Source organism: Erpetoichthys calabaricus, chromosome 10, assembly GCF_900747795.2.
Source record: "Erpetoichthys calabaricus chromosome 10, fErpCal1.3, whole genome shotgun sequence".
Lineage (NCBI taxonomy): Eukaryota > Metazoa > Chordata > Cladistia > Polypteriformes > Polypteridae > Erpetoichthys > Erpetoichthys calabaricus.
In genome coordinates this window covers 900619-927716 of record NC_041403.2, presented here as the reverse complement: position 1 = coordinate 927716, position 27098 = coordinate 900619, and the positions used below count along the sequence as shown (strand labels likewise).

General features: G+C 46.8%; 1 protein-coding gene across 5 annotated transcripts; it reads right to left on the bottom strand.

The window, feature by feature from the left end:
- Nucleotide 1: 1 nt before the first annotated feature.
- pfas (phosphoribosylformylglycinamidine synthase) lies at nt 2–26840 on the bottom strand. 5 transcript variants are annotated; one of them, XM_051932485.1, is made up of 29 exons: nt 26770–26840; nt 19159–19293; nt 18714–18849; nt 18496–18601; nt 12009–12207; nt 11803–11908; nt 11154–11294; nt 10955–11079; nt 10727–10855; nt 10454–10585; nt 10224–10352; nt 10066–10139; nt 9827–9983; nt 9682–9743; nt 9444–9605; nt 9255–9365; nt 3714–3845; nt 3400–3630; nt 3140–3320; nt 2966–3049; nt 2369–2524; nt 2157–2276; nt 1920–2065; nt 1400–1610; nt 1170–1261; nt 965–1079; nt 735–872; nt 504–659; nt 2–416 (listed from the first exon to the last, which is right to left on the bottom strand). In XM_051932485.1, exons 1-29 carry the CDS (start codon nt 26795–26797, stop codon nt 82–84), a joined length of 4029 nt encoding a protein of 1342 aa, XP_051788445.1. In that variant the 5' UTR covers nt 26798–26840; the 3' UTR covers nt 2–81. The 5 variants fall into 5 exon arrangements, with proteins under 5 accessions (XP_051788445.1, XP_051788441.1, XP_051788442.1 ...); XM_051932481.1 differs by having other exon boundaries at nt 504–872; XM_051932482.1 differs by lacking the exon at nt 26770–26840 and adding an exon at nt 26481–26592 and having other exon boundaries at nt 504–872.
- Nucleotides 26841–27098: the final 258 nt, after the last annotated feature.

Sequence of the window (27098 nt, the reverse complement as noted above, 5' to 3'; positions counted from 1 at the left end):
GTCACCCTCACCATTTATTTGTGGGCACATTAGCTGGTGCCACGTGGGCCCCGACAGCGATGTCCGTCCACTTTGCTGCGCTCAGCTCGCGTCACCCTCCGTGCTGTCCGGTGGGCTCAGGCACCAGGTGGCTGCGTTCTGAAACATGGTGAGCCAAGGCGAAGTAGTCAGCTGACCTCTCCACTTGGCCGGCAGCCAGGGCCACTGCCATGTCAGCACCGTCCTCTCGGGATGTGGCATCATGGCCAGGTGACGACCGTCGTCTGAACAGAGGCCGGCGATGCCACGTGGGGACCCGTTTGGATTCAGCGGGTACGTCTCTGTGGGCGATCCGCAGTCATCGACGTAGCGAAGTGGAGCGAGACCCCCGCCCTCCACGTCCTCGAGCACAGCTGGGGACCGGAAGTTCATGTAGCCTGGCAGGAGAGACGCAATCAGTGAGGCAGAGCAGAGCGACTGCAGGCGGACCGCCGAGAGAGAGAGGTGGGCAGCGGGGCACATACCTTCACCATGGGCCACCCACACGCCCAGCGTGGAGCCTTCCATCCCCCGAAGCATCACGGCCGGAGATGGCAAGATGGACACGGCGACGAAACGCGACTCGAAGCGACCCGACTGGTTGTGAGTCAGGACGACGCCCGGCGACGCTTCACTTGGCCCTGCGGGTTTAGAAGAGAGGGTCCGTGATGATGAACTTGGGGCACCTGCACTCCTGTTCAAGCTGTCACCCGTACCTGCACAGCCAACCCAGCCCAGCAGTGCCATCAGCTGGCAGCCGTTACACACGCCCAGGCTGAAGGTGTCCTCTCGAGAATGGAAGGCGGCAAACTGCGAGCGCACACGGGGGTTAAAGGTGACCGTCGCAGCCCAGCCTGGTGAGGAAGGCACAGGAAGGAGATTAGGCCACTGGCAGTGCCCCCCTAAAATAGCCAGGCGTGTCGTCCCCTGCCCGAGCACACGTCACCTTTAGCGGAGCCCAGGACATCCGCATAGCTGAAGCCGCCAACGAACACCAGCCCTCGGAAATGGTCAAGGGTCAGAGGTCCACTGCACAGGTCCTGCGTGGTCACGTCCCACACCTGCCAACAGCGGGGACTGTCATCTCTCAGGTAAGCAGACACCGGTGACAACAACCTGCCATGCTGTCATCGACACTTCACTGAACCCACCTCAAAGCCAGCCATCAGCAGAGCCGCTGCCATCTCTCGGTCACCATTGCTGCCTTCTTCTCTGAGCACTGCCACTCGAGGAGCAGACACACCTGGGGACAGGGACAGCAGTCGTCATGTGACAAGTACAGGAACCCAGCACGGACCACAAGCAGAGACTTGAATATACAACACTGTAACAAGGTGCCCCTTCGTGTGGACCATGACACACCAGTGCTGCCCTCCCTCACCTGGACATCTGGAGATGGCCGTTGTCGGCGCGGGGTCAAAGGTCACCTTGTAGTCCGGTCCGCTCCTGCTTTGGAGTCCGCGCTCCTCCTGTTGGACGCACACGGGATTGGCCTGCAGCCGCTCCAGCTGGAAACTGGTCGACTCCCATAATCCTCGGAGGCTGGCCAGTCTGTCAGACAGCACTTCCTGGCCGCAGACACAAACTCGGATCTGGAAAGGAGGAGAAAATCAAAGTGCCAGCAGCGCTTGGTCATTGGCAGCGCCAGTCGAATGGAGATCTGGCATCTTGAGCTGCCGTTGGCATAAAGACGCGAGCGGCAGAGGAGGTGGCCGGAGACAGGCAGTGACCACAAGTCGTTAACATGAAGTAGTGACCGTGGTCTCTCTGTCCGTCTGTCCATCTGCTTTTCACGACAGAACGACTTCACGGGTTTGTTTTCTAGAATTTGAACATGCCAAACAACTTCAGCTCAACAGGAGAGAACACGTGGGCTGCTACCACCGGTCACCCGTACTCACCGTCGCGCTCGGCCCCGAGCCACACGTCCTCCCGATGGTCAGGCACGTCAGGCCAGCGCTGCGGTAGCCATCGGTCACCTGCGCCTCGTGAGCCTCCTGCACTTCTAAGACGAGGCCCGGCTCCTCCGAGAAGAGCACCTCCAGCACTGAGGAGAAGAAGAAGCAGAAGCAGGCAGTGAGGGGTGCCAGTCCTCCCACCGCTCACCCGGACCCCCAGTCCCACACACCACTGCTCACCTCCAGACTGGCTCGGGGGCAGCTCCACCTCTATGCCACAGTTTCCAGCAAAGGCCATCTCCAGCAAACAGGTGATTAATCCGCCATCGCTGATGTCATGTCCAGAACTGAGAAGAGAGGCTGATGGGGGGGAAATACAAGCAGTGCCAGCGTGAATTCGAGCACTGCCCACTGAGATGCTACTAGCGCCAGGGCACATGACACTGACTTACCTTGGATGTGCCTCTGGGTGACCTCGAAGCAGGACACCAGCTTGTCAGGATGATCCAAGTCGGGTGTCTGGTCACCAAGCTGAGAGAAGCACTGTGCCAACGCTGATCCACCCAGGCGGTGCTGGCCGGGAGTGAGGGGTACAAAGAGAAGTACGCCTGTGGAGAGGAAGCCAAACGGGGGTCTGACGCCAACATTTCAAAACTCTACAAACACAAGCTGCTAAGTTAGTCAGCCTCAATAATGAAGGTGCCACAGAGCGCCAATGAGGGGCGTGTTAATTGGCGCATGCAAGTAACTGTTTATCGGGCCCTTAGGGTCACATGTACAAGAGAGGACATGAACCTCCTTCTGTGCCCAGTTTTAACCCGGACCCCTATCTGTGACCCCTAACACTGGGAGACCCGAGGGTAACCCCAGGCAGTGTGGCACAGTGTGTGACCCTGAGGATGTCACCTGACCTGCTGGTGCTCCAACTAGAAAGCCAAAAGAAATGGAGCTGCTCCTCACAGACGGGGGGCTAACATTGACTAGTGGGGGCTGCTGTCACTCTCTCTGCCATCCAAGGTACGACACCACAGAAGCCACCTCATACTTACCTGTGCCGTCATGGTGCTTGAGGTCTGGCGTGACAGTGGCAGTAATATCTGGGCACATGGCATAGGTGGAGATGACCAGGGACCCTGAAGCATAAAGAAAAAGGGGCTTAGCTCTCTGCTGAATCACCAAAACAACGGTCTAGAAAGAAGAAAAAGAAAAGCTGCTGCCTGTACCGGGTGCCTTGACCGTCTCCTCCCTGACCCTCGCCGCCATGCTAAGGGAGTCCTTCCCCCCGTCCACTGCAATGCCCAGCTCGGCCATGACGTCACACATGGCACTGCAGGCTTCCAACAGGGCAGCACCCTCTCCAGGTAGCTTAGCTGCCCACATCCAGTTTCCACTACACTTCACGTCCTGGAGAGCAGAATGGGAGATGAGTTGTGACAGTGGCGGCCACCCTCAGTCGTGGTGGTCACACGGGCACAAAGCTTACCCTCAGGTCAGTGATACGTGCAAATACCAGGTTGGTCAGAGCCTCGGCAACTGCCATGCGGGCACCTGCAGCTGCACTCAGTAGCCCTTTGATTGGCTGCTCTCCCACTGCGGTGGCAGCACCTTCTGTGCCAAACGGAGACAGAGCAACCACAGCAACATCTGCCAGGGGCGTGTGGAGCGGGCCGACACACTGCTGCTGGGCCACCAGGCCAGTCACGGACCGGTCCACCTAGTGTGACAAAGAAGAGGGTATTGGGAGAGTACCACAGGTGGAGTCCCAGGTGGCTGCTGCTGCTTAGAAGACCCTCGCACCTTATTGGTCAGGTAGCGCTTGCTGGCAACTGCTGGAAGCTGGAGGACCCGCGTCAGAGCGTCTCGAACAGTAAGGCCAGGTGGCAGGAGCAGGGGGTGCAGGTCAGGCTGGCAACTTTCTAAAACAAATTCCTGCCAAAAAAAAAAAAAGACAATTAGAACAACGTCCAAGAATCCCACTCAAAATCTGGACAACGGCAACATTTCAGCAAGCCTTTTGTGGCATGTACCGTCAGAATGGTGGCACATTGTCACAGTATGAGTCACCACGAGGGAGGACTGCAACAGCAGTGACAGCTCCGTTTGGCCCACTAGTGCAGGAGACACAAGGGTGACAGACAAACCGATGCCAGGCTACCCTGACGTGAAAGTGAAACCCACTTGTGAAGGAGCTCCGCCGCGGCTCCTCTTACCACCTGTGGCCCCAGTTTACATTCTGATGGGACGTCGCCAGCCAGGGGTCTCTCACAACTGCTTTTGTTCTTTAGGTTTTCACTTTCTTTTTTACTGCCACAACCCGCTCTTTCTTAACGAGCCGTACTGTAGGCACTGCTCAGGGGCAGCCTCCACAATCATGCCATGCCGAGTCAGGAGGGTGGGCCGGCAGAGACACAAGGGGTCCCCCAGGATAAGCAGTGTGCGTGTTTACCGCCTCGTCCACACGGTTTGAAACGGGCAAAGGAGTCTCTCGCACCTTAACATGCAAATCACTAAGAGTGTGTGTGGATCTCTCTGAAGAACAGGAGATGAAGCTTCAGAAGTCATCAAGCGCATAAACCAAAGAGCACTAAACTACCAGCATGACGTATAATAAGGCGGGTGGCATCAATGGTCTACTGTACTACTGGCAACTTTAAAAACAGAAGACTAGGGGGCTCTGGACCCTGCTCACTTCACACGCCAACCCCCCAGGCGGGCACTACCCACTAGCCACTGTGTGGATAGGCCCCTCGCGTATGGGGAAGTGGGTGTACAATTTAAACTGATTGTTACACATGGATAATACAACTAACTGTTTTACATTACAGCGAGTGATTCACCAACGTAATAAACTGAAAGTAAACGATGTGTCATGTTGCGTTCGAGGATTTGTTGCGTTATACGTTTCCGTTCATTTTGGTTTTGAAATTAAAACACAAAAGACTTTTTAAACTTACACTTTTACTGTAAAACCTCAGTAAAAACAATATCTGGAATTAACTCTTCGTCTTATAGCATTGAATTTTGATTCCGTGTTTGGACTTTCATCGTGACAACGCAACATCTAACTGTCCGTGAGTGAATTTCGTTTTGTTTCTCTCTAATAAATAAACTGACCTTTTTGAACGTTTGACTCTGTGATTTGTTAATTGTCTTTGCCAAAGTGATTCTAATGGGAAACTGTAAATGTTTCAATACGAATTGCATATTAACATCTCCTGTGGTGTCTCATGTCATTAGTGAAGATGGACTACATGACCTTTCTTGTCGCCTGTTAATTTTACATTAGAATTATTTGATTCATTCTGAACACAACTAATCTCGTCCCATTGCATAGCCCATCACTCACACATAAATTATGCGATTACATTACGATTCATCCTTCTTTCAACAGTAATTCGTGTGGTGGAAGACCAGACGGGGTTAACGGTTGTCGATATTCTATGTGATGTTGTAAGTTGATGTTTTTATCTTCTGCACCATCAGCACAGTCTATCGATACGCATTTAACCAATTTGCTGTGTAACCGATCGACAATATTTGTGTTAATTCATTTGACTTCACCGTTTCTCGATGCTAGGATTGTCCGTGTACTCATTTCTTCTGTTAATAACCCTTCAGGATGAAATTCTTCACTAAGATTTGGACAGAATACGTCTTCTTTTAAAATTGGGAACTTAAAGTGAGGAAAATGTAAAAATGACAGGGGTGGGGGTTGATTGGTTTTCGATCTTATGTTTGTAAAAATTGATTTATTTGTATGGAGTGATGTGCGATTTTAATCAAATCAAAAAACGTAAAAATTTATAAGAGCCGAGAGCGCAGGAACTGAGATGACAAAAGCATTCACACCAATGAGAGGTGAGAGGACCGTGAGAGGGCGTGGTCTGAGAGGAGGGCGGGACTTCAAAAAATCTCTTGGCAATAGTCTCGTCTCAAGATTTCCTTTTATAATAAGAGAGAATACTTAAAATACTAACACATGGATTTGGAACTTTTAACAACTGACTCCACATTAACGCAGCTCAATGTAGTGAAATTCAAATGAAATAATGACATGAGCAGAGTCGCTTGTGGCACACATCATAAAACGAACTACCAGCGTGTCTTCACATCAACGTACACGCAGCTTTCACATGTAACAAAATGAACCTTAAAACATACAACACCAATACCACCCAAAAATATGGCACCCTCTGAGTTACGGTGGGATCTGACAAACAGATTTTAAGATGAAGTTTATGACGTTCTACTTTAATGACAAAAACTACACGATTAATGTGGAAATATTGAGAATAAACTTTAATCTCGACATAGACCTTTTTTTTTGTTCTTCTCTGCGGCCCCAATACGCTTCCATATGACACTCGGACGCTCGCCTTTGACATGTGGCCGCTTCTTTTTATGTATCAGTCACTGGGCGACTTTATGAAATTGAACTCTTGACCGCCACTCCAATTTCCTTATGCTGCTCACACCGATGCCTAAGCCACCAAACTCTACGTTTCTTCCCTGCCTCCACTTTGCATTTGCTGAAATTCTCCTTTTTTACGTGTGCTTTTGTAATTGTCTGAACAACACACTGACCTGAAGGGGCTCGTCACACTGATATTCATAGTCAAATAGGCGAACTTAAGGGTGGGGCTGTAGGCGCGTGTATGTGTGTTAAAATTCACCAGGACTGGGATTTATAAAGAGGGCTTTGCTTACGCAGTTTTATGCATCTGGATTTGTGTGTGTGTACGCACACTTCTGTTGTTGTCTGTACACAATTGTAAGAGCCAATCGTAGAAAGTTAATGTCAAATTGCTTCATTTCTATAGAATGACAGTTTCTCATAGTTACTAACAGTACGGTACGGCCTTTCACCCCCAGTAACTTAACTTAGCTATGTCAGTAAAACCAAGGGGTAATTAAGCCAGTCAGGTTACTGCTGGCATGGACAGGAGACTGGCATACCGTTGTCTGCTTAGTGTGCTTGACGTACCTAAAGTACGACTCTATGTCCAGACTTGGGAGATTAAACAAGATATACAAGACTTAAACAAGAACTGTTCTTTAATAGAGTTTTTTTTCTCTGTTTTTGTGTGAACTGTTATGCTTTGAAATTTTAGTAAAGCATTTAAACAAAGATATTTGGTCTGTAGAATTATTTGAACATGCGTCACACTACATTACCTGAAACAGCCTATGAAGCAAACTATGGCAAATCTCATCCCATTGTATAGAAAGGGTGGCAGGGCAGATCAGAGCAACTACAGGCCAGTAAGCTTAATGGGCATCACAGGAAAACTAATGGAAGGAATAATTAAGGAGAAGACTGAGCAACACCTGGCAAGGACAGGACAGTCAGCGTGGCCTCAGAAGAGGGAGGTCATGTTTGACTAACAGGCTGGAATTCTATGAAGAGGCAACAAAAGGATACAACCAGAGCGGAGCAGATGAGATTATTGATGTGGACTTTAAGAAAGCATTTGATAAGGTGCCACATGAGAGGGTGGGCATCAAATAAAAAGAAGTGGCAGATCAGGGTGTGGAGTGTAGATGGGTGCAGAATTGGCTCCAACACAGGAAGCAGAGGGTGATGGTGCGAGGAACCTCATCAGAATTGGGTAACGTTAAGAGTGGTGACCAGCAGGGGGCAGTGCCAGGGCCGCTGCTATTTTTAATATCTATAAATGATTTAGATAGGAGTATAAGTAACAAGCTGGTGAAAACTGCAGATGACACCAAGATAGGTGGATTAGCAGATCATTTGGAATCCGTTATATCATCACAGACAGACTTGGACAGCATACAGGCTTGGGCAGATTTGTGGCAGATGAAATTTAATGTCAGTAAATGTAAAGAATTACACATAGGAAGTAAAAATGTTAGGTTTGAATACACAATGGGTGTTCGGAATATCGAGAGTCCACCTCATGAGAAGGATTTAGGAGTCATAGTGGACTCTAAGCTATCAACTGCCAGGCAGTATTCAGAAGCCATTAAGAAGGCTAACAGACTGTCAGGTTATATAGCGCCTTGATGTGTGGAGTACCAGTCACAGGAGGTTCTGCTCAACCTTTATAACACACTGGTGAGGCCTCATCTGGAGTCCTGGGGGCAGTTTGGGTCTCCAGGCTACAAAAAGGACACAGCAGCGCTAGAAAAGGTCCAGAGAAGAGCGACTGGGCTGATTCCAGGGCTACAGGGGATGAGTTATGAGGAAAGATTAAAAGAGCTGAGCCTTTACAGTTGTGAAGAGGAGACCTGACTGAAGTGTTTAAAATTATGAAGGGAATTAGTGCAGTGGATCGAGACGGTGACTTTAAAATGAGTTCATCAAGAACAGGGGGACACAGCTGGAAACTTGTGAAGGGGAAATTTCGCACAAACATTAGGAAGTTTTTCTTTACACAAAGGATGATAGACACTTGGAATAAGCGACCAAGTAGCGTGGTAGACAGTAAGACGTTTGGGACTTTCAAAACTCGACTTGATGTTTTTTAGAAGAAATAAGTGGAGAGGACTGGCGAGCTTTGTTGGGCTGAATGGCCTGTTCTCATCTTGAGTGTTCTAATGTTCTATCTAAAAGCTGCTGTGGCAGACGACCAGGATGCCTGGAACAAGGAAGGACCAGGAGAGGGGCAATATATTCCCCTGGACACAAGAGGGCAGCCTCCCTGGATACAGAGCTGTGAAGCTCATCCCTGTGGGGGTCCATGGCCGCCACCAAGGGGCACCTGGATGGTTCCTGAGCCATGGACTACATGGACTGCAGCACTTCGGCCACACCAGGAAGTGCTGCCGTAAGATCATCAGGGAGCACCTGGAGCACATCTGGGTGTGCCATTAGAGGGGCCGCCTCACTGCATTCAGGGAGCCGGAGTCGGGTGGAAGAGGATGGAGCTTGGGATGGCAGAAGAAAAGAAAGTCTAAAGGACCGTGAGCTGTGTTGTGTTGTGTGCCCAGGAATAAAACGTGTGTACTTTTCAACATTTGGAGTCCATGTCTGTCTGTCTGGTAATTTTGAATAAACAAGGCTACAACCGTGTTTTAGTGTGAATTCTGCCCGTGGTGTTATACGTGAGCCCCCCGGCGAAGAGGCCTCTTTGTGGTGGCGAAAGTCAATCGCCAGCTCTGTGCTTTTGATGATGTTAGTTTGTTAGTTGCAGACCTCACTAATAAACCCAGCTGTGCGCCCGACTTCTACGCTTTGACTCAAGTCTACACACACCATAATACCGAGAAGCCGTTTACCAGACGACCACATGGGTGAGATTACTGCGCTCAGATTGACGAAGCATCGATGGCTCCACTGTATGTAAACACCGCTTTGAAGACGGGCGCTAAGCTCACCTTCTGAGGCATCTTTCCTAGCACCCAGTCGAGCTGGAGGTCCACAGGCTGGGATGTCCAGGGCTCCTGGTCACCTTGAGGATGGCCTTCTCTGTCATCCACCAGAACAATCTGCACAGTAAACAGAGAACATGAGCACATGGCCCTCGCGTGAACACCTGACCACAAAGTGCAGCTCGAGGTGCTAACCCTGCCGTCCCCAGTGATGTTGCCCACGAAGTCCACAGGACACTTCTCACGTTCACAGACACGGCGGAGGAAGCTGCAGTCAGCTGGGCGCATCAGCAGGGCATTGCTCTCTTGGTACTCGGCTCCCCAGATTTCCAAAGCACTCAGTGTGGGGTCACCTGTCTGGAAAAAAGAGAACGTGAAAGACGGAAAAATGGAGCAGCCAAAATAAACTGGGAAACGCAGAGACGATGCTCACCTTCAATCTGCTGGCGTAGATGATGGCCCCAGACGGCTCACTCAGCTCTTTCAGCACATTACCTACAGAAGACACATTAGCGGTCATCCTGGGCACTGTCCCCCTCCTCACCTGCATCACAGCGCAGCTCCCCAGTTCACCTCACCATTTCCCCCAGCACCCTGGTCATGAATGCTGCACACGGGATTGCCTGCTCTCCGCTCAATGCAGGCCCTTAAAGCTCGGTTCATCTTCTGCTCCATTTCGGCGTCACCTCGCTGGACAGCTCCGAAGTCCAGGTCACTGGAGTTGTCACCTTGGACCTACATAGCATGAGAAACAGCATGGACTACAATGCACTGCGCTAGGCAGAATGGGGCTGTTCCAGTGTAGGAAGCCACATACTTGAATTGATGAAGCAGCTCCACCACCAACTCCAATTCTGTACACTGGACCCCCAATCTTCACTACCTCCATGCCTGGCCAGAGAGACAACATCATCACGTCCAGGCCTAGCTCCTGTGACCACCGTTCAGCACTCCCACCCTTCTCCCACACACTACCTGGCTCCGCAGCTTCCTTTGAGACGTGACGATCCTCAATGGAGCCGATGCCACCACTAAACATAATGGGCTTGATCCACTCACGCCTCTCACCGTTAGGTAACCTCATGCCAAAGGAGCGTGCAAACCCTGCCAAGAAGAACCGACAGACAATCATCCACAACAAAGACACGAACCTCCATCATCACCACCAGAAACAAGGACTCGTTCAGCAGGCTGCATTGTAGTACCTGCTAGGACGGGCTCCCCAAATTTGTTTCCATAATCTGAAGCCCCATTGCTGGCCTCAATCGCCACCTGAAGAGGAAGAGCAAAGTTGGAGGGGTATTCGAACGTGGCATCTTCCCAAGGGAGGGTGTGACCTGCACAAAAAACAGATAAGACGCCAAGCCATGTTAAGAAGTGTCCAGCTGTGCTGACAATTTAAGCACCCGTACACCACGTGAGCGAGATGGACTGTAGTGCCCCACTCGTCCGAAGAGCCAAAGGGATCTCTAACCTACCTGGGATATGGAGGTTCCCAAAGCAGTAGCCAGCAGTGCCAGCAATAACATGGGCACCCCTGCCTGTGCACTGGACATCCCGAATGCGTCCTCCGGTACCAGTGGTAGCGCCACTGAATGGTGCCACACCTGTAGGATGGTAAGAAAAGGCTGCAGATGATGCTAAACCAGAACAAAGGCGGCAAATGGCAGTCACTGAGACAACAAGACAATGACTGGCAACCTGACCTGTCGGGAAGTTGTGGGTCTCTGCAGTGAAGATGATATGCCGTGTACTGCGCACTCGCTCGTAGTGACTGGCTTGGGCCGTATCACAAGGGTACAAGCCCTCCACCTCACAGCCCTCGATTCCACTGCAACAGACACACTCGAGTCAAGCCATCTCTGCGAGCACAAACCAGCCCGCCATCTTCCTGGCAGTACACACCTGCTGTTGTCACAGAACTTGATGACGTTGTTCTGGTTACTGTGACGCTGCGTTCCCATGATGAGGTTGAACAGAGACTCTCTCTTCTCCATTCCATCCACTTTCATTCGCCCTCGGAAGAACCAGTGGCGGCTATGCTCACTAAAAGAGAAAAGGGGCGAGATGTGGGCTCAGGGTGCCCAAGTGACTCGCTGCATTCAGACTTCATGGACAGCAGCACAGCGCGGTCACAAGCTGGGTCACACCTGGACTCCATCACTGCTAATACATAAGTGATGTCCATTTGACATGGACCATAGGGAAGCCAACAGTATGGCTGCAAAACCTTTTGAAGAGGAACAACAAACATACACAACACAAGAGAAGGTTTACGCAAACTGCAGATACTGTTAATCCGGGACACAAATCAACAACAGGAAAAATAAAACTGAAAGATTGTCTTCATAAGGCCAAGTTGTCTCCAAGGCAAGTCCTGACCTCCTGCTCTTGTGAGATGCCAGCCATGCTATGAAACACTGCAACTGAAACCCCACCTCAGCACAACTCAGGCTGCTGCTACTCATGATGGGGGTCATGCAGGTGGTCAGCGAAAAACACGGGTGGCCGTGTCTTCAGTTTAGGCTCACAAATGCATCCCAGCTGACTGTACCTGTTTGACTGCGCCAGATCAAAGCACTCCACACTGGTGGGATTGCGCTGGACACGCAGGAAAAGGTCTGTGTAGTAATCGAGGTCCCACGAGTCAAACGCTAAACCTGCCAGAGAGAGATGTATGGAAGAGTCACACACAAAACACGGGAGCAACTGCAACCAGCTACGCCCTGAGGGACACGGGTACCCTCCAGCAGGCCTTACCTAACTCCTCATTGGCCTTCTCCAGGGCTGCCCGTCCTTTCCCAAGAACATCCACTTGAAACACTTTCTGGGGTTGGGCGTCTACTGCAAATGACTCAATAGGGTGAGAGTAGATGCATTCAGTCATCCGGTCAAACAGAGAGTGGACCAGCGAGTCTAGCTGGGCATCAGTCAACTTCTTCTCATCTTTGATCTTGGGCTTTAAAAAAAAAAGAGAACTGAGAACACAAACCACTAAGCTGGAGTGCCATCTTGACCCATTTTAAAATAAGAAATACTGGGAAGAACAACAACACAATCAGGACACCTCCCTGTCGATACACTCAAAAAAACAGAAGACCAACATCACGGCCTCTCGAGACGCCAGCAGACCCTCACTACAGCTTCAGCAAAGCATTGCCGCTTCGCCAGTAGTTTCTTAAAGGACACAAATGATCGACTGCAATGTGATGAGGACGGTCACAGGATCTGCTCAAAGTCAGATGACAAACAGACAGACGTGGTAAAGGACCCCGAGCACACAGGGCAAGTCTAGAAAACGTCATTATTACTGCATAGTGTGACAAATGTATGGCAGTACAGAAGACAAGCATTACTGGAGGGGGGCTTGGCCACTTTAAAAAACAGCATGAAATGAATGAATGAATGGGCCACCAGAAACACAAATATCTCAGACGAGAAATATAACAAAAAAAATGACAGAATTATCTTATGTGATGCAATGCAAGATCTTTCTCAACGATACAACATCACATAAACTCCAAGAAAACAAATGGGTTTACAAAGTAGAACTATACAAAAACGAGGACCCTAGGACCCAAGTCCTTAACACACACACACGTGACTCGTCCATAATGACCTGGCCGCACTGCAGGGCTGTCCAGCTCAGACCCAGGGGGCCACAGTGGCAGCAGATTTGCATTCTGGCCACAGTCAATGCTGCTAATCTTATACAGGTAAAAGTCCATTACAACGAATATCTTTACAACAAAATTTTCATTACAACAAAGTATTTTTATGGTCTCGACAGCTTCCCCATAGGACACGAGTCTATAGCATTCTCATTACTATGAAGTACATTCAGCAGATACTTTCATGACAGTAAACCGCCTAAAAGACCTTGAAATGCCGGAATGAATCATCCGCAGAGCAGTTAGTTCGGTGGTCTCAGCTCAGTTTTGCTCAACAATCTCCAAACACTAGAATTTTTTTTTCTTTCTTCGAACTTTCCTCGTACTGATTTTTTTGCCGTTTTTGTTTTCGGTGGTTTTCAGTGACACCTTTTGCTTATCGCTCGTCAACATTTGAAAAACATCCACTGGAATTTAACTCACTGTCACCCTCCTATAAAAACGGCAGACACGGGAAAACGATAACAGTTCATATTAGAAAAAAAAACTCTCGTTTGCTGCAAAAAAAAAAAAAAAAAGACGTTGCCAGTGAATTTGGAATTTCACCAGACACTGTCAACTTTCTTGAAAGACAGAGCAAAAAAAAAGTAGGAAAATCTCGGGTTGCACACGTATGTGAACTGCTGCATTTGAAGCTGTCGAAAAAGCCGTTTTGATGTGGTTCAGTGACGCTCGTTCAAGGAACAGTCCTATTAATGCGGCACTCATTCAAGAAAATGTGAGGTTTCTAAACTCTCTTGGGACCTCCCCAAACTGGACAACACGCCAAAGAGCGTCCCGAAGTGCGATCACTGCGTCTGTACGGGGCAATAGCAGGCTCACAGATAGGCTGCATCTCTCCGCCTAAGTAAACAGAAAAGATCCCCATGGGTGACGCAAGGTTAGGAGCACGTACATTGTAAATGCAGATACTGTAACAGGATTACTTGATCACTGACCTGGCCAGGATCCTGCCTGACTGCAGTGTCTGTGTATAGCAGAGTGGCAGATCACGCTACAATAAATAAGTGTGCCGTTCCTGTTTCAAGATGAATAAAGCTGGTTCTGCTAAAGTACTGAGACTCAGCCTCGTGTTTTGGGGTGTAAGACAGGGACTTGTAGCGCGACCTGATCTTTTAGGATTCGCTTCACTGCAGCAATGTGAGCCTCCTATTGCCCTGCCCCAGCAATGGACAAACAATCTTCCACAGATGGTGCAATCGCGCTTCAGGACACACTTCAGCATGTCGTTCCTGTTGGGTGGGGAGTGGGGGGTCTCAAAAGGGTTCAGAAACCTCACAATATGAAGAATTAATAATGATTCGGCTCCTGATTGTGCTGCCCGCAACATGCTTCCACATTCAGATAATGTTCGCGCTGAATTCCTCCCACCCAATTGCATGGCGGCACATCAGCCATTGGATTTGGGTGTCATTCGCACCCTGAAAGTGTATCATAGCAAGGAAATGCTGAGAAAAATTCTCGTCAGCATAACTTGTAGACAGGAGGAGATTAAAATTAACGCGAAAGAAGCTGTTCAAATGATTGCAAACACCTGGACACAAGTTAAAGAAAGCACAGTAGCAACAAATACAGAATCTCATTACAACAAAATATTTTTTAGGTCTCTGGGAGTTCGTTGTAACAGAATTTTAGCTGTATATAAATGTGTACGTGTGGAAGTCTGCCTGTCTGGCCCGGCAGTGAGAGGCGGAGTCGGGGTGAGGGCTCCGCCTCCGAGGAAACAGAAAACTCGCTTAGCCGCTAATAACACAAGCGAGACGAGAACATCAGCGAAATGAAACCTCCGAAGAAAGACAAAGTCGCACAGCCGATAACATCGGTAAAACCCCGGTATCCCTTTTAGTTTTCCTCCTGCCGCTAATAATAATAATAATAATAATAATTCATTACATTTGTATAGCGCTTTTCTCAGTATTCAAAGCGCTAGCCACACAGGGAGGAACCGGGAAGCGAACCCACAATCTTCCACAGTCTCCTTACTGCAAAGCAGCAGCACCACCACCACTGCACCACCTGTGAGGACGCTAATGCACAAGCGAGGGGAGCGTGTCGGCAAAACGAATCCTCCTAGGAGAGACAGAATGAGAGAGAGAGAGATGCCCAGAGTCGTTCCTTTCAATTACCTGACTTCTCTACATTTCAGTTTCTTTCTGACGATTTCGGTAGTTTCTGGGACCCCGGGCTTACACAGCTAGTTTAATATAATGCTTACACTTTAATTATGACCGACTTGTCCAACTGATTTTTTCCTCACCCAGCAGCCAAGCAATAAAGAGATACAAAGTGAGCCAACAAATGACCAGCTCACTCAGGCGTTTCAAAGGGTCCTGTAGGTCCACCGTTTTCACTCCACGCAATTTCCTATTCAGCCACTAATGTTATTTAGTTTGTTAGATTTCTCAATTTACCGCACTAACGCTGATATTTTTTTTCTGAGACCACCACCCTCCAAATATTTTCTGGACTGAGAGTTTCATTTATTTTGTCTTTTCTGATTGAAATTGACGTCACCCGTGTCTTTCATACAATAGCCTGGTCATCTTTTGGCTCACTTTGCATCTCATTATTGTTTGGCTGATTACTAAAGAAGAAATGAAACAATGAAAAGCAGGGCAACATGGTATGTGCAATTTGCATCAATAATGAACTGGAATGAAAACCTGCAGCCCTCCAGGTTCAGAGCTGGACCCCCAGGTCTACTGCATCAGCTCTGCCAGACTGTGGCTTGAGTTTGACCAGTGTGCATGTCACAGACCTCCATAGGCCCCTCTCGTACCACAACTGCCCTTTACATGTTGAAGTGCTGCTCTAATTGTGGACGGCTTGTTTAATGCTGAACAGTTGCCATTACAACTCGTGATGGAGCTCCAGTCATGATGCGGAGAAAAATTAGAGAGAATTTTAAGAGACAATCAAATAAGCGAGCCTCCTCCTGATCTGCCACCTGGATAAAGTGACACACTCATTGGATTTAGTGCGACTACAACATCAGGCGGATTGTGGTGTTCACTGTCCAGCTTTGGAAAGTCCAAGATCTTTCTCCCTGTTCCACTGACACAGTGAGGGACAAGTTGAGCTGTCGATCCATTTTTATGAACTACTGAAAAATCAACATAAATAAAGCTGCCATGCTGCAAAAGAATCCTTACATTTAAAACACCAATAAAATCTTAGCTGAAACCTTTGCCAAAATACTAGCTGAGTAATAATTAAAATATTAAATTGTGTAAACTTTAATTTAATGAACCCTTTTTCTCAGGAGAAGCCTGATTGAGATCTGTGTCTGGGGTCGGGGGACTCAATCAGCATTGCAGTTGTAAGGCCTCTCCCTTGGCTAGCAAATGGACATTTTGTTAAGCTTTGCTTTATTCCTTTAGGACAAATCAAAGGTAAAATAACAGCATTATTTGACATTCACTTTGTTCTGCTTATAGATTTTCAGCTGCATGTGAGAATGGCGAGATGTGCATTTTATAGAAATTAATAATTTAAGGATGAAATGTCTAAGAAGGACTGGTCCCCATCTTGGGGATTATTCCTGTTTTGTGTCTGCTATTTGCTGGGATGGGCTCCAGCGTCCCCAAAACCTCTCTCTGCATAAGCAAGTTAAGAAAATGGCTGGAAGTGTAGGAAGGGCCTTTGCAGATGCAGCTGCCTAAGAGCACATTTGTTTCGGCAGACATCTGTGCAAAGACGGTGTCACCAAGGGACTGCGTTTCTAGGTCTGCCTGTCCAGTACCAGATAAGACTCCTTCTTGCATTCTGAATGGCATGGAATCATTATTTATTATATATATATATATATATATATATATATCTATCATTCGTAGTCTGGAGTCTCAACGACCTGAATTGTGTGGGTGGTTACCTACCAGGTAACGCTTGTGGTTGGTCTGCCATTCGGCAAACATCCAACCACAAGCGTTACCTGGTAGGTAACCACACACACAAATTCAGGTCGTTGAGACTCAGACTACGAATGCAATGAATGCAATTACTGCGGACCTACAGGCTGTCAAATAAACAAACCACACGCCGTGGAGCAGCGCTAAAGAATTTGTCTCTGACGATGACATCTGAGGTTCGATCCCCGAGAAGGGAGTGGTAGAGTGTGTACGCCTGATGAGCCCAAATGAGGGCGAAACACGTGTTGCATACTCTTTGCATTATTTGACAGTAAACTATGCAATACTATATATATATATATATATATATATATACAGTATATATATATATTACATACAGTATACTGTATATATATATATATATATTAACTAGACAAAGAGCCCGTTTTGACAACGTAAGATGAAACGGGCACGAGTTTGTGTCAGCAGTGTATGAAGAACAAATGACAAGTAGCGACGAAGTTGTTTTGTAATGATTGTAGTCCGCTTTACTCATTACTGTACAGGCTTGTACTGTTAGTTGATGAATTTTCCAGGCCTTTAGTATAATATTGAATGATGAATGTTCTGGTACAATATGGAATAGTAATAAGTATAAGCACCACAAACCTGATATAGGTGTACTGAATGAATGCATAATTGAATCAGAATGTGTAATTAGGCCTCGAGCTGTAGTCGAAATCACCTTTCAGGCCTCTAGAGCTTTAATCGAAGTTTCCTTTCTCTTTGAATTTTTGCGGCCGTAAATCCGCCGCCTGCCGCGATGTTGGGGTTGGATGTCGGCCTCATAAGGTTTTTCGGGCAGCTGCACAGAAGGTGACTGCGCATTCAGCTTCAGACGGACATGAGTGAGTGAGTGAGTGAGGAGGCAGGCGAATTATGTATTAAGATATATATATATATATATATATATATATATATATATATATATATATATATATACATACACACACACACTGTGAATTTCCCCCTGGGATTAATAAAGTATCTATCTATCTATCTATCTATACAAACATACACATATGTATTATTATCATGTATATAAAATCGCTCCATATTCTGTAAATTCTACAAACAGTTGTGTGAAAATCACATGAGGGCAGCTGGGCCCTCCACGTTTGGCATCTCCAATCACACCACGTTCACAGTCACTTGCCGTAGATCACACGTTTTCACAATTCTAATGTTTGGCTGAATGACAACCAGACTTCTTGGCCATTTCTGTATGCTGTATAACAGAGTTACATCCACGTGATTGGCCGTTTGCTGTAAAAAGCAGGTGGACGCCGTATGTAAACCGGCCCTTTGTCTTTTGCAATGTGTGGCACTTGTAATGCTCTTTCTTTAAATGCACCCAACAGAACAAGAAGACTCAATGAAGCAGAAGCTGAAATAGACGTCAATAAGAAAGCAGTGGCTGATGATGCAAAAATATCTAAAGTCCAAATTAGTATTCAGAACGGACTGTCATATCACGGGACAGACAATAAAAGTGCTAAACTAACAATGCCAACCGCCCACCTCACCCCAATCCTTTACCTTTCTGTCTTGTGTATTACAGTTTTAGAATTTTTAACTTATAAAACAGTCCGTGCCTGCAGTCGTTCAGGCAGAGGCATGTTGGCTCCACACTCCATCTACATTTCACCCAGAAGTTCAAACTCTCACCTTAATCAGGTAACGCCGGGACAGCTCTATCCTGCTCACATCTTTCAGCCCCACACTGTGGCAAATGGACACAGCATTGGTTGACCAGGCAGTTGAAAAATTCAACCTTTTACAGAAAAAACAAAAAAAGGTGTGACTCTCTGCCCAGAAGACAAAAAGAAAGTGTGTTTTTGTTCTGTTATGTTTTATGGTTTCCAAGAAATCGCATCTCCGCTCACCTTGGTCCAATCTCCACAAGTTTTTCGGTTTCCCCAGGAACTAAGAACGGCTTCTCATTCAGATACTCGGGATGAAAGGGGCTGCTGAACAGCCAGTGTAAGACAGCCAACTCCTCCTGGCGGGGCTTCGAAGGTCCTGAGAGGAAGAACGACATTTGTAATGTGTGGCAATCAATATCCTGTCACACCATTGCCACCAAATTAGACAAAGCACCTCAAGAGAAAAGAATATGACCTTCTATACCCCCATATTGGTGTCAAGGCGCTTAATGAAAAGAAAGGTGCACAGACAGAACCCAAGTCTTGACATTAAAGAAGTAATTAACCCAGGAGATGCCCATGTGTAACAAACCAAACTGAGCCAGGTTGGGTACAGCCACGGGCTCAAGAATCAAGTCACAGTTTGTCACCTCAAACGTCTCTGGCCGTCACAGTGCATACTCACCACTCCACTCCACATTGAAGCAGCTCTCTGTCTGAACGTTCATTTCTGGAAAGGCTCGTCCCACATGACGCTGGTTCCACCCCACCACGCCATCTGCTTCTCTTTGGTAGAAGTGCAGCACCGTCATCTTGAGCCCTAGAAGTACGGCACATGTAAGCTGACGGAGGTGGACCGGGCGCCGTGAGCTCAGAGTGCAGCACATACAAGTGGCCTGGACTAAGACCTGTGCAAAACAAAATGGGCCTCGGCCTCTGCTCACCGCTTTCTGTGCAGGACGTTTATTTTGTTCAGGAAAGCTTTTTGAAGTAACAAGTCACTCAGCATTTCATGGCCACTCTATCCCTGGAAATAATTCTGTTCTTCGGCAACACTTTATTTGGCGACACTCATATTAGCCCCTGCTTCTACTGTCGCATAAAGTCAAGCTGATGTTATTATCAACAGAAAACTGTGGCAGCTCAGCTTGTTTTCTACCCTGTGGCATGCCACCCTTAACTCACCTCCCTTTTAGATTAGACTTTGCCACCATTGAAAAGCATTTTATGTTGGTTATTTTGACTTTTACTATTGCCTAAACACATCTGAGTTTCTCGAGGGGTGTCCTAAAGACACAGTAGTGTATTGGGATAACTGGAGACTTTGAAACAATATGGCGAGTGCGGGTGTGAGCACATGTGATGGACTGGTGCCTTAAACGGAGGAGATTCTTATCTTGTGCTCAGTGCTGCCAGGACCAGCGTCTGCTCCTCTGTGAGCCCTGACTTGAAAACGCAAGTTAGGGGACAAATAAATGAACAACATCTAGAGACGTGCACAGCATTCTGAATCTTTCTTCAGAGAAGGGCTTAGTAAAAGAATAAAAAAGACAAAAGATAACAAATCTGAGACAAGCTGGAAGCACAAACCGTATACGTACAGCACCCGCCGAGCCACGATCTGCGCCCACTCTGTCCAGTTCAGGGGTGTCAGCTGATCCTGGCCAGGTCATCGGGACGAAGGTGAGAGCTGCAGGGAGCCAGTTCACCTCACCAGGCCAACTCCGACTTGCCAATTAACATAACAAACATATCTTTGTAATGTCAGAGGACACCAAGAGTAGCCACAGAACAACCCGAGACGTACAAATATCACAAAGACAGACAAAAATTAACAGAAATAATAATAATAAGCATAAACAGTACAGTAAGTGAACAAGTGACAGCCTGCAGTCTGTACAGGATGATGATGATGATGGGCGTAATTTGGAAATGGAGATAAGCATTCTGTCATGAGGGGAACTGCTAATAAACACAACAACAGAGTCAGAAATATCAGCAAAATAAGACGAGAACATCCAGCGAGTAACGGAGCAGAAACTACGCAGGACTGAGTTTGAAAATCCTGCCTGTGCAGAGGGACGCTGCTCACCCGCCCAGCACATTCCCTCTGCCCCTCGGTGTACTTTTTGATTTTCTACAGCTCAGAAGGTTTTTAATGTCTTGTTAGATAAGCAGTGGATGAACAAATGTGACATGAAGGCAAATCAGATCAGCCCAACAAATAATAGTAATAATTCTTTACATTTATAGAGAGCTTTTCTCACTACTCAAAGCGCTCAGCAGTTGCAGTTTAAGGGCCTTCCTCGCTCAAGGGCCCAACAGAGCAGAGTCCTGTCGCAGGTGGCCAGGATGATTACCTGGCCGGGACGCCAGAAAGGACCGGAAGGTGTCGGGAATAGCTTCCGGGCCACAAGGGCACAACCGCCATGGAGCAGGAGAGGACCACGGGAAAGGAGAAAGACCTGTTGGACTTGTTGGGACCCGTGGCCACCGCCTGGGGGCGCTATAAACCTCGTGGGACCCGGATATTGTTACTTCCACCACACGCGGCAAGATGGCGGAGGAATCTGCCAGGAAAGTCCGGAGTGTTTCCGGGGCAAAGGGCAGCACTTCCGCCACACCAGGAAGTGCTGCCGGATGGACGTCATTAGCCACCTGGAGCACATCCGGGCGGGAATAAAAGGGGCCGCCTCCCTACAGTCATTGAGCCAGAGTCGGGAGTGGGAGTAGGATAGAGGCGGCCAAGGACTGAGATATTGGGGTGATTATTGCTTTGTGCTTTGTGGGTAGTGGTGGAATTGTTTATTTAATGTTTAATAAACGTGTGTGTTTTATAAGGAAGTGGTTTCTGACTGGTGGTGTCCGGGCAACTATCACAGTCCCTATTGGCATTTACCTTCTGATTGCCAGTGCAGATCTCTAAGTCTCAGAGCCACCTCTCAACTGAATCAAACAAGTTCCTTCTTGTAGACTTTCGCTTATTTTACGATTGTTTTTCTTTCTACATATTGCTGCTCAATTGTCCCTCCTGGTTAACATTACACTAATTATATATTTAATAATATAAGAATATAGAACATATAGAATTCCACTGGCTCCAGAAGACCCCCGTGACCCTGTGTTAGGATATAGCGGGTTGGATAATGGATGGATATAGAATGTCTTTCAACTAGTGCTGGGCGGTATACCGCTTCATACTGAAAACCGTTTATTTTTTGTCATTATATGGATTTTTCTTATACTGCAACACCAGTTTAAATTGCCTAAACGACGTTCAGAACGTGGTGCAGCGGGAAACTGTTTAAGGGGGGGACCTTTTTCACTGCTACACTGCTAAACACACATGCAATGGAGCACGTTTGTCAGTGGAGGTATTGACCGGTGAAAATGGACAGAGAACATTCTGAAACTGAAGCTGTGGCAGATGATACAATGGAACTTGAGGACACAGAAGAAGGAGACGTGTCTGTCGTCTGGTTTAAAAGGCCGGATGTGGACTAAGTGGCAGCCTTTCCAGCAGCTCTGTGTACGACTCATCTTTCTACATTTCTACCTTTTTCTCTATTTCGTTGATTATTCCTACCACTTTATTTTATGTGGACTCATTCCCTGGACACTTTTTATTGTTTTTTATCAGTATGCTGCTGCGGAGTGGTGGCTCTGAGGCTAGGGATCTGCACTGGCAATCGGAAGGTTGCCGGTTCGAATCCCGTAAATGCCAAAAAGGGACTCTGCTCTGTTGGGCCCTTCAGCAAGGTCCTTAACCTGCAATTGCTGAGCGCTTTGAGTAGTGAGAAAAGCGCTATATAAATGCAAAGAATTATTATTATTATTATTATTATGTGAATTTCCCCTTGGGATTAATAAAGTATCTATCTAAACAACTATTTAATGCAACTGCTGTTGAGCTAAAGTTGGCAACACAATCAACGTGCTGCACCACCTTAGCCACAAACATGCTTTGGAGTGCCATGAATGTACGGAACAAAGATTGGCACCTCCACGTCCTCAGGTAAAACTGAAAAAGCGAGAGGGCGCGTGAGTCAGACGTCACTTGTAGACGCGTTTGCTGGAGGTACTGCCTACGACAAAAAAAGCAAGCAGTGGATCGAGACAACCAACGCCATTACAATCCATATAGCTGACGTGTCAGTGGACAGAGATTAGTAACATTAACAGAAAGTGGAGCTGGTTTACAAAAAATATTGACTATTTATTCCTTTTCTAAGACATGTTCAGTGCAATACAACTTTAAACAAGCACCTCTGGATAGTTTACTAAGTCTAAATGCCTCTTTGGATGGTTGAAGATATGTTGTCAAAATTATAGTTTAAGTTGTTTGCAAAATTTGTTCAATAAAAAGGTTCTATATTTTGACTGTGACTGTCATGCAATGCGATTCCTTCTCTTCATTAGTGCCACCCCTTCATGGGCCATGCAAACCTGTGTTAATACTTGTGTGCACATTAACATGTACACTTCTCAGGACAGTGGCACAAGTTATTCTTAGCCAGCCTACCGCTGTAATTGCAGTGGAAAATGTGGTTAACATTCACTCATGCATGGGAAAGAAATACCATTGAATATCATGAAAGGTCAGGGGTTCAAACTCCACTGTTGGCATACAAAATGCCCTGTGACTGTTTAGGAGCAAAGTAAATCTATAAAGCTGGGGACAATTTGTAATCAAATAACTGCTGTTAGACTTGAAACTGGTCTACATGTACAAAGCTAGACAGAGAGGCATGCCTTATTACTCTTACTCTGCACATCTTTTAGCAAGACAAGCTCTTCGTCAATTCATACCGACATACTGCAGGTCTGTGAAAAGACTTAAAACATTCAGTTTTGGTGAAGTATAAAAAAGTGAGTATTATTTATTTATTTTTTCTACAGTTGGAAAAGCAAGACGTTGCTCCTGTGCTACACTTCCACGTTTACAATGGCTACTTGTCACCTTACACACGTTCTGTCACAATTGTTGTCCTCTTGCCAGCAAGCAATAAATTATTTCATTTATTATTACAGTAACAGTATAAATAGACCTTACAAACCTAAAATAATTTAGTAGGGAAAAAAAAAAAGCCAATGCTCCTAGAGAGTCTCCAAATGTGCATTCCTACACTTAAATCACGGGATGAGTATGCGGAGAAAAACACAACCGCCTCTGAAAACCAAAGCCCTGCACATCTCGGCTTCACTTCACTGACATCTCATGTTCTCACAGGTGGCGCAGTGGTAGTGCTGCTGCTTTGCAGTAAGGAGACTGTGGAAGATTGTGGGATCGTTTCCCGGTTCCTCCCTGTGTGGATAGCGCTTTGAGTACTGAGAAAAGCGCTATATAAATGGATAGATAGATAGATAGATAGATAGATAGATAGATAGATAGATAGATAGATAGATAGATAGATAGATACTTTATTAATCCCAATGGGAAATTCACATTAAATTACATTAAATGTAATGAATTATTATTATTATTATTATTATTATTATCTGAAAGTGCTTTCAAAACTCTTCTTTTTTAGCTTTTTATGACACAGAATTAGGTTGGGGTTGATGTTCCCAGTTAATAAAACTGCTTGTATGTTGTTACATACCTTCAACTTAATGATTCAAAAAAATCCCAACAATCTGCACTCGTCCTAACTGACGCACATACTGTATGGCAGCCATTTTAAAGTTGCCTTAACTGCTCTCAGAAATGAATGTGTGTGCATTTTAGAATTACAGTAAGCATTGCTTGGGACAAGTGGGCTGTGGAGCTGGACATTATCAAGTCACTGGGATTTGAAAGTTAAATTTCTTTTACTGTTGCCAGCTTTGTATTGAGCCACAGCAGCCGATCATTACGTGTAGCTGGGTTGCCTGCACAATTACAAAAGTACTTAAGAACATTAAGGTAAAGTGACACTTGTTAATACATAAGACATCTGACAAACGACAGGAGACCATTCACTCCATCAAGCCCATTTGTTTGGTTAACACCTAAGCTGTCTCAATACCTCATCCAGATTCTTTTTAAAGGTTGTGAACGTTTCTGCTTCATCTCTATGTCTTGGTAGTTTGTTCCAGAGTCCCAAAACTCTTTGTATAAAGAAGCTCTTCCCGTCTTCAATTTTAAATGCACTTCTGCTTAACTTCCAGTGCTGTCCCCCAGACTGTGATTCACCCGTAAGCCGAAGCAGTCTTCCTGGAACTCCTTTATCAATGCTTTTGAAGATTTTAAATACCTGGATGAGGTCCCTGCGGTGGGTTGGCACCTTGCCCAGGATTGGTTCCTGCCTTGTGCCCTGTGCTGGCTGGGATTGGCTCCAGCAGACCCCCGTGACCCTGTGTTCGGATTCAGCGGGTTGGAAAATGGATGGATGGATGAGGTCCCCATGCCGTCTCCTCTGCTCCGACTACAGTATATAGGATTAACTGTTAAAAAGTCTGTCACAATAGGACATGTCCTGAAGTCCTGGGACACTCCTGGCTACTCTCCTCTGCACAGCTCAAGTGCTGCTATGTCTTTTTTGTACTGTGGTGACTAGAACTGCACACAATACTCCAGATGTGGTCTTACTTGTGCATTATATAGTTTGAGCAGAAATTTGACTCAAATTCAACAGTTTTCTACTTCCTTTCTTATGGCAGTTTAAACAGCCACACTAATTATCAGCTACATGCCCTTAAATAAATGAACAAAATGCTTATTGTTGTCAAGTTGTGAGAGCACTTGTTATTACATCGCACACACTGAAGAGTTCAGAGATGTGTCTTCATTCTGAGAGCGTACTATCCATCCATCCATCCATCCATTTTCCAACCCGCTGAATCCGAACACAGGGTCACGGGGGTCTGCTGGAGCCAATCCCAGCCAACACAGGGCACAAGGCAGGGATCAATATCAATAAATTTGTATGATAAGGAGAGACAGACAATGGAGCTGTGCTGTGAAACCTCATATCAAAAAAAAAAAAAAACTGGCCTCAAGAACATAAAATATGTAAACCTGATCAATACAGTATACTGCACACCCAAAGACTCCAGCTGTCATTTTAATTTATGAACTGCTTGCTTGAGAAGTGTTACCAGCAGCAGTCATTCACTGCCATACTTGTCTGTCATTCCAGGCCACTAATATTAGCTTTTTAATTCTTTGACTATTTCAGGTGATTTCTTTGTGTTCATTTCAATGTTGTGGGGCCCAGGGAATATCTAGGAAGAATCAGGCACAAGGCAGGAGCCAACACTGGACAGGACATTGGTCAGGCCCTGGACACATTCATGCACGTACTTACTTGCGCTCAGAGAAGGTCCTTTCAGGTATTTAGTGAAAACTTAACGTTCACTGCAAACCCTCAGTGGTCACACCGGGACACAGCGAAGTGACATTTCCCCCTTCATCTTTATGTCGTAGTTCCCGAAGTGTGTCGCGTCTTAGATTTGATCTTTTGAGACATCCCTGTACTGTCCACGGCCTCCCTTACGCTCAGTTATTCTGAAGGACAATCACTGCGGTCTCCGTCCAGTTTTTCGTGTGATTTTTCTAGCAGTGTACGTTTGGATTTGAACTCCATCTTCCGACTACTCACCGTGTTTCCCTCCGGATGCTCTTGCTGACGGTTGTGAAAGATGTTTAAGAAGACACTTGATCGGAGCATATGGCTGCTCCACCGGCTATGCACGGATCACAACACGAACGACTATGCGAGTTTACCGCTGCGGATGGCTGACCTCTGTCTTGACTCGACTCTGCGTTCAGACGGCCAAAGCCTGACTAAATACGCCGGCAGGTTACGACATTCGCAGCTGCCCCTGTCCACACACACACACACTCTTTGGACCCTAACAGATCGGTAGCGCCCTTTGCACCGATACACAAACAGTCCAGTTTTGCCCTCTTGACCATAAGGGGACCTCTTCTCTAAAACGACACAGATTAAACCTCGAATGCGCGCTCCTTTCCGTGTTAACTTTTTATACACACAGAGACACGCGCTTTGACATAAAACACACCTCACCGTGCGCTCACTTCAAACAATGACAAGCAATGGGCGTCCCGCACTCCGTGGCCAGCGTCTCCCGCCCTTCCACTCCGCGCTAGGAGATCCACAACTCGGGGCGCCCGCCTTGAAACGCGCAATGACCACGTGCGAGAACGGTGCGCATGCTCCGGAGTTACTGAACTTAAAAAAATGTCCAAAAAACTTAAAACAGACCACCAAGAAGTTACTTAAGTGACGCTCATTGACGGGCACAAAAAAGAGAAAAATCAAAACGCATTAACAAGAAACTTCAGACATACCTGACCCAGGAACTGCTGCTTTGAGCATCGATGTTCACGAGAGGTAGCGTAAGGCTATGGGCGTGGTCTGAGGTGGGTGTGGCGAATTGGGGGCGTGTCTGACGAGTTCTGATTGCTCCGCTTCTAGGCGCGTCATAAAGGCTCGCGCTAAACTTTGTTTGAGTCTTCCGGGGTTTAGTTCGAAAAGCCCGTCATGGTAGCGCGCTTTACCTTAGAAGAAGCAAATCGGCATCCTGGCGCTTTATCGTCTCTCCGCAATTTACTGACATTACAACAGTCTTCAGGTGAACGGGCCATACAGCCCGAAAGTACTTAAAGACCCCACTGTA

What these genes read in the sequence shown, in the direction of transcription:
- pfas (XM_051932481.1), bottom strand. Translation starts at nt 26,797, where the DNA reads ATGCTCAAAGCAGCAGTTCCTGGGTCAG. An exon ending in CTTGTGGAGATTGGACCAAG is followed by an intron (nt 18,602 to 18,713) that starts GTGAGCGGAGAT and finishes TTTCTGTAAAAG; the next exon opens with GTTGAATTTTTCAACTGCCT. An exon ending in GCCCCCGAGCCAGTCTGGAG is followed by an intron (nt 2,066 to 2,156) that starts GTGAGCAGTGGT and finishes TCTTCTCCTCAG; the next exon opens with TGCTGGAGGTGCTCTTCTCG.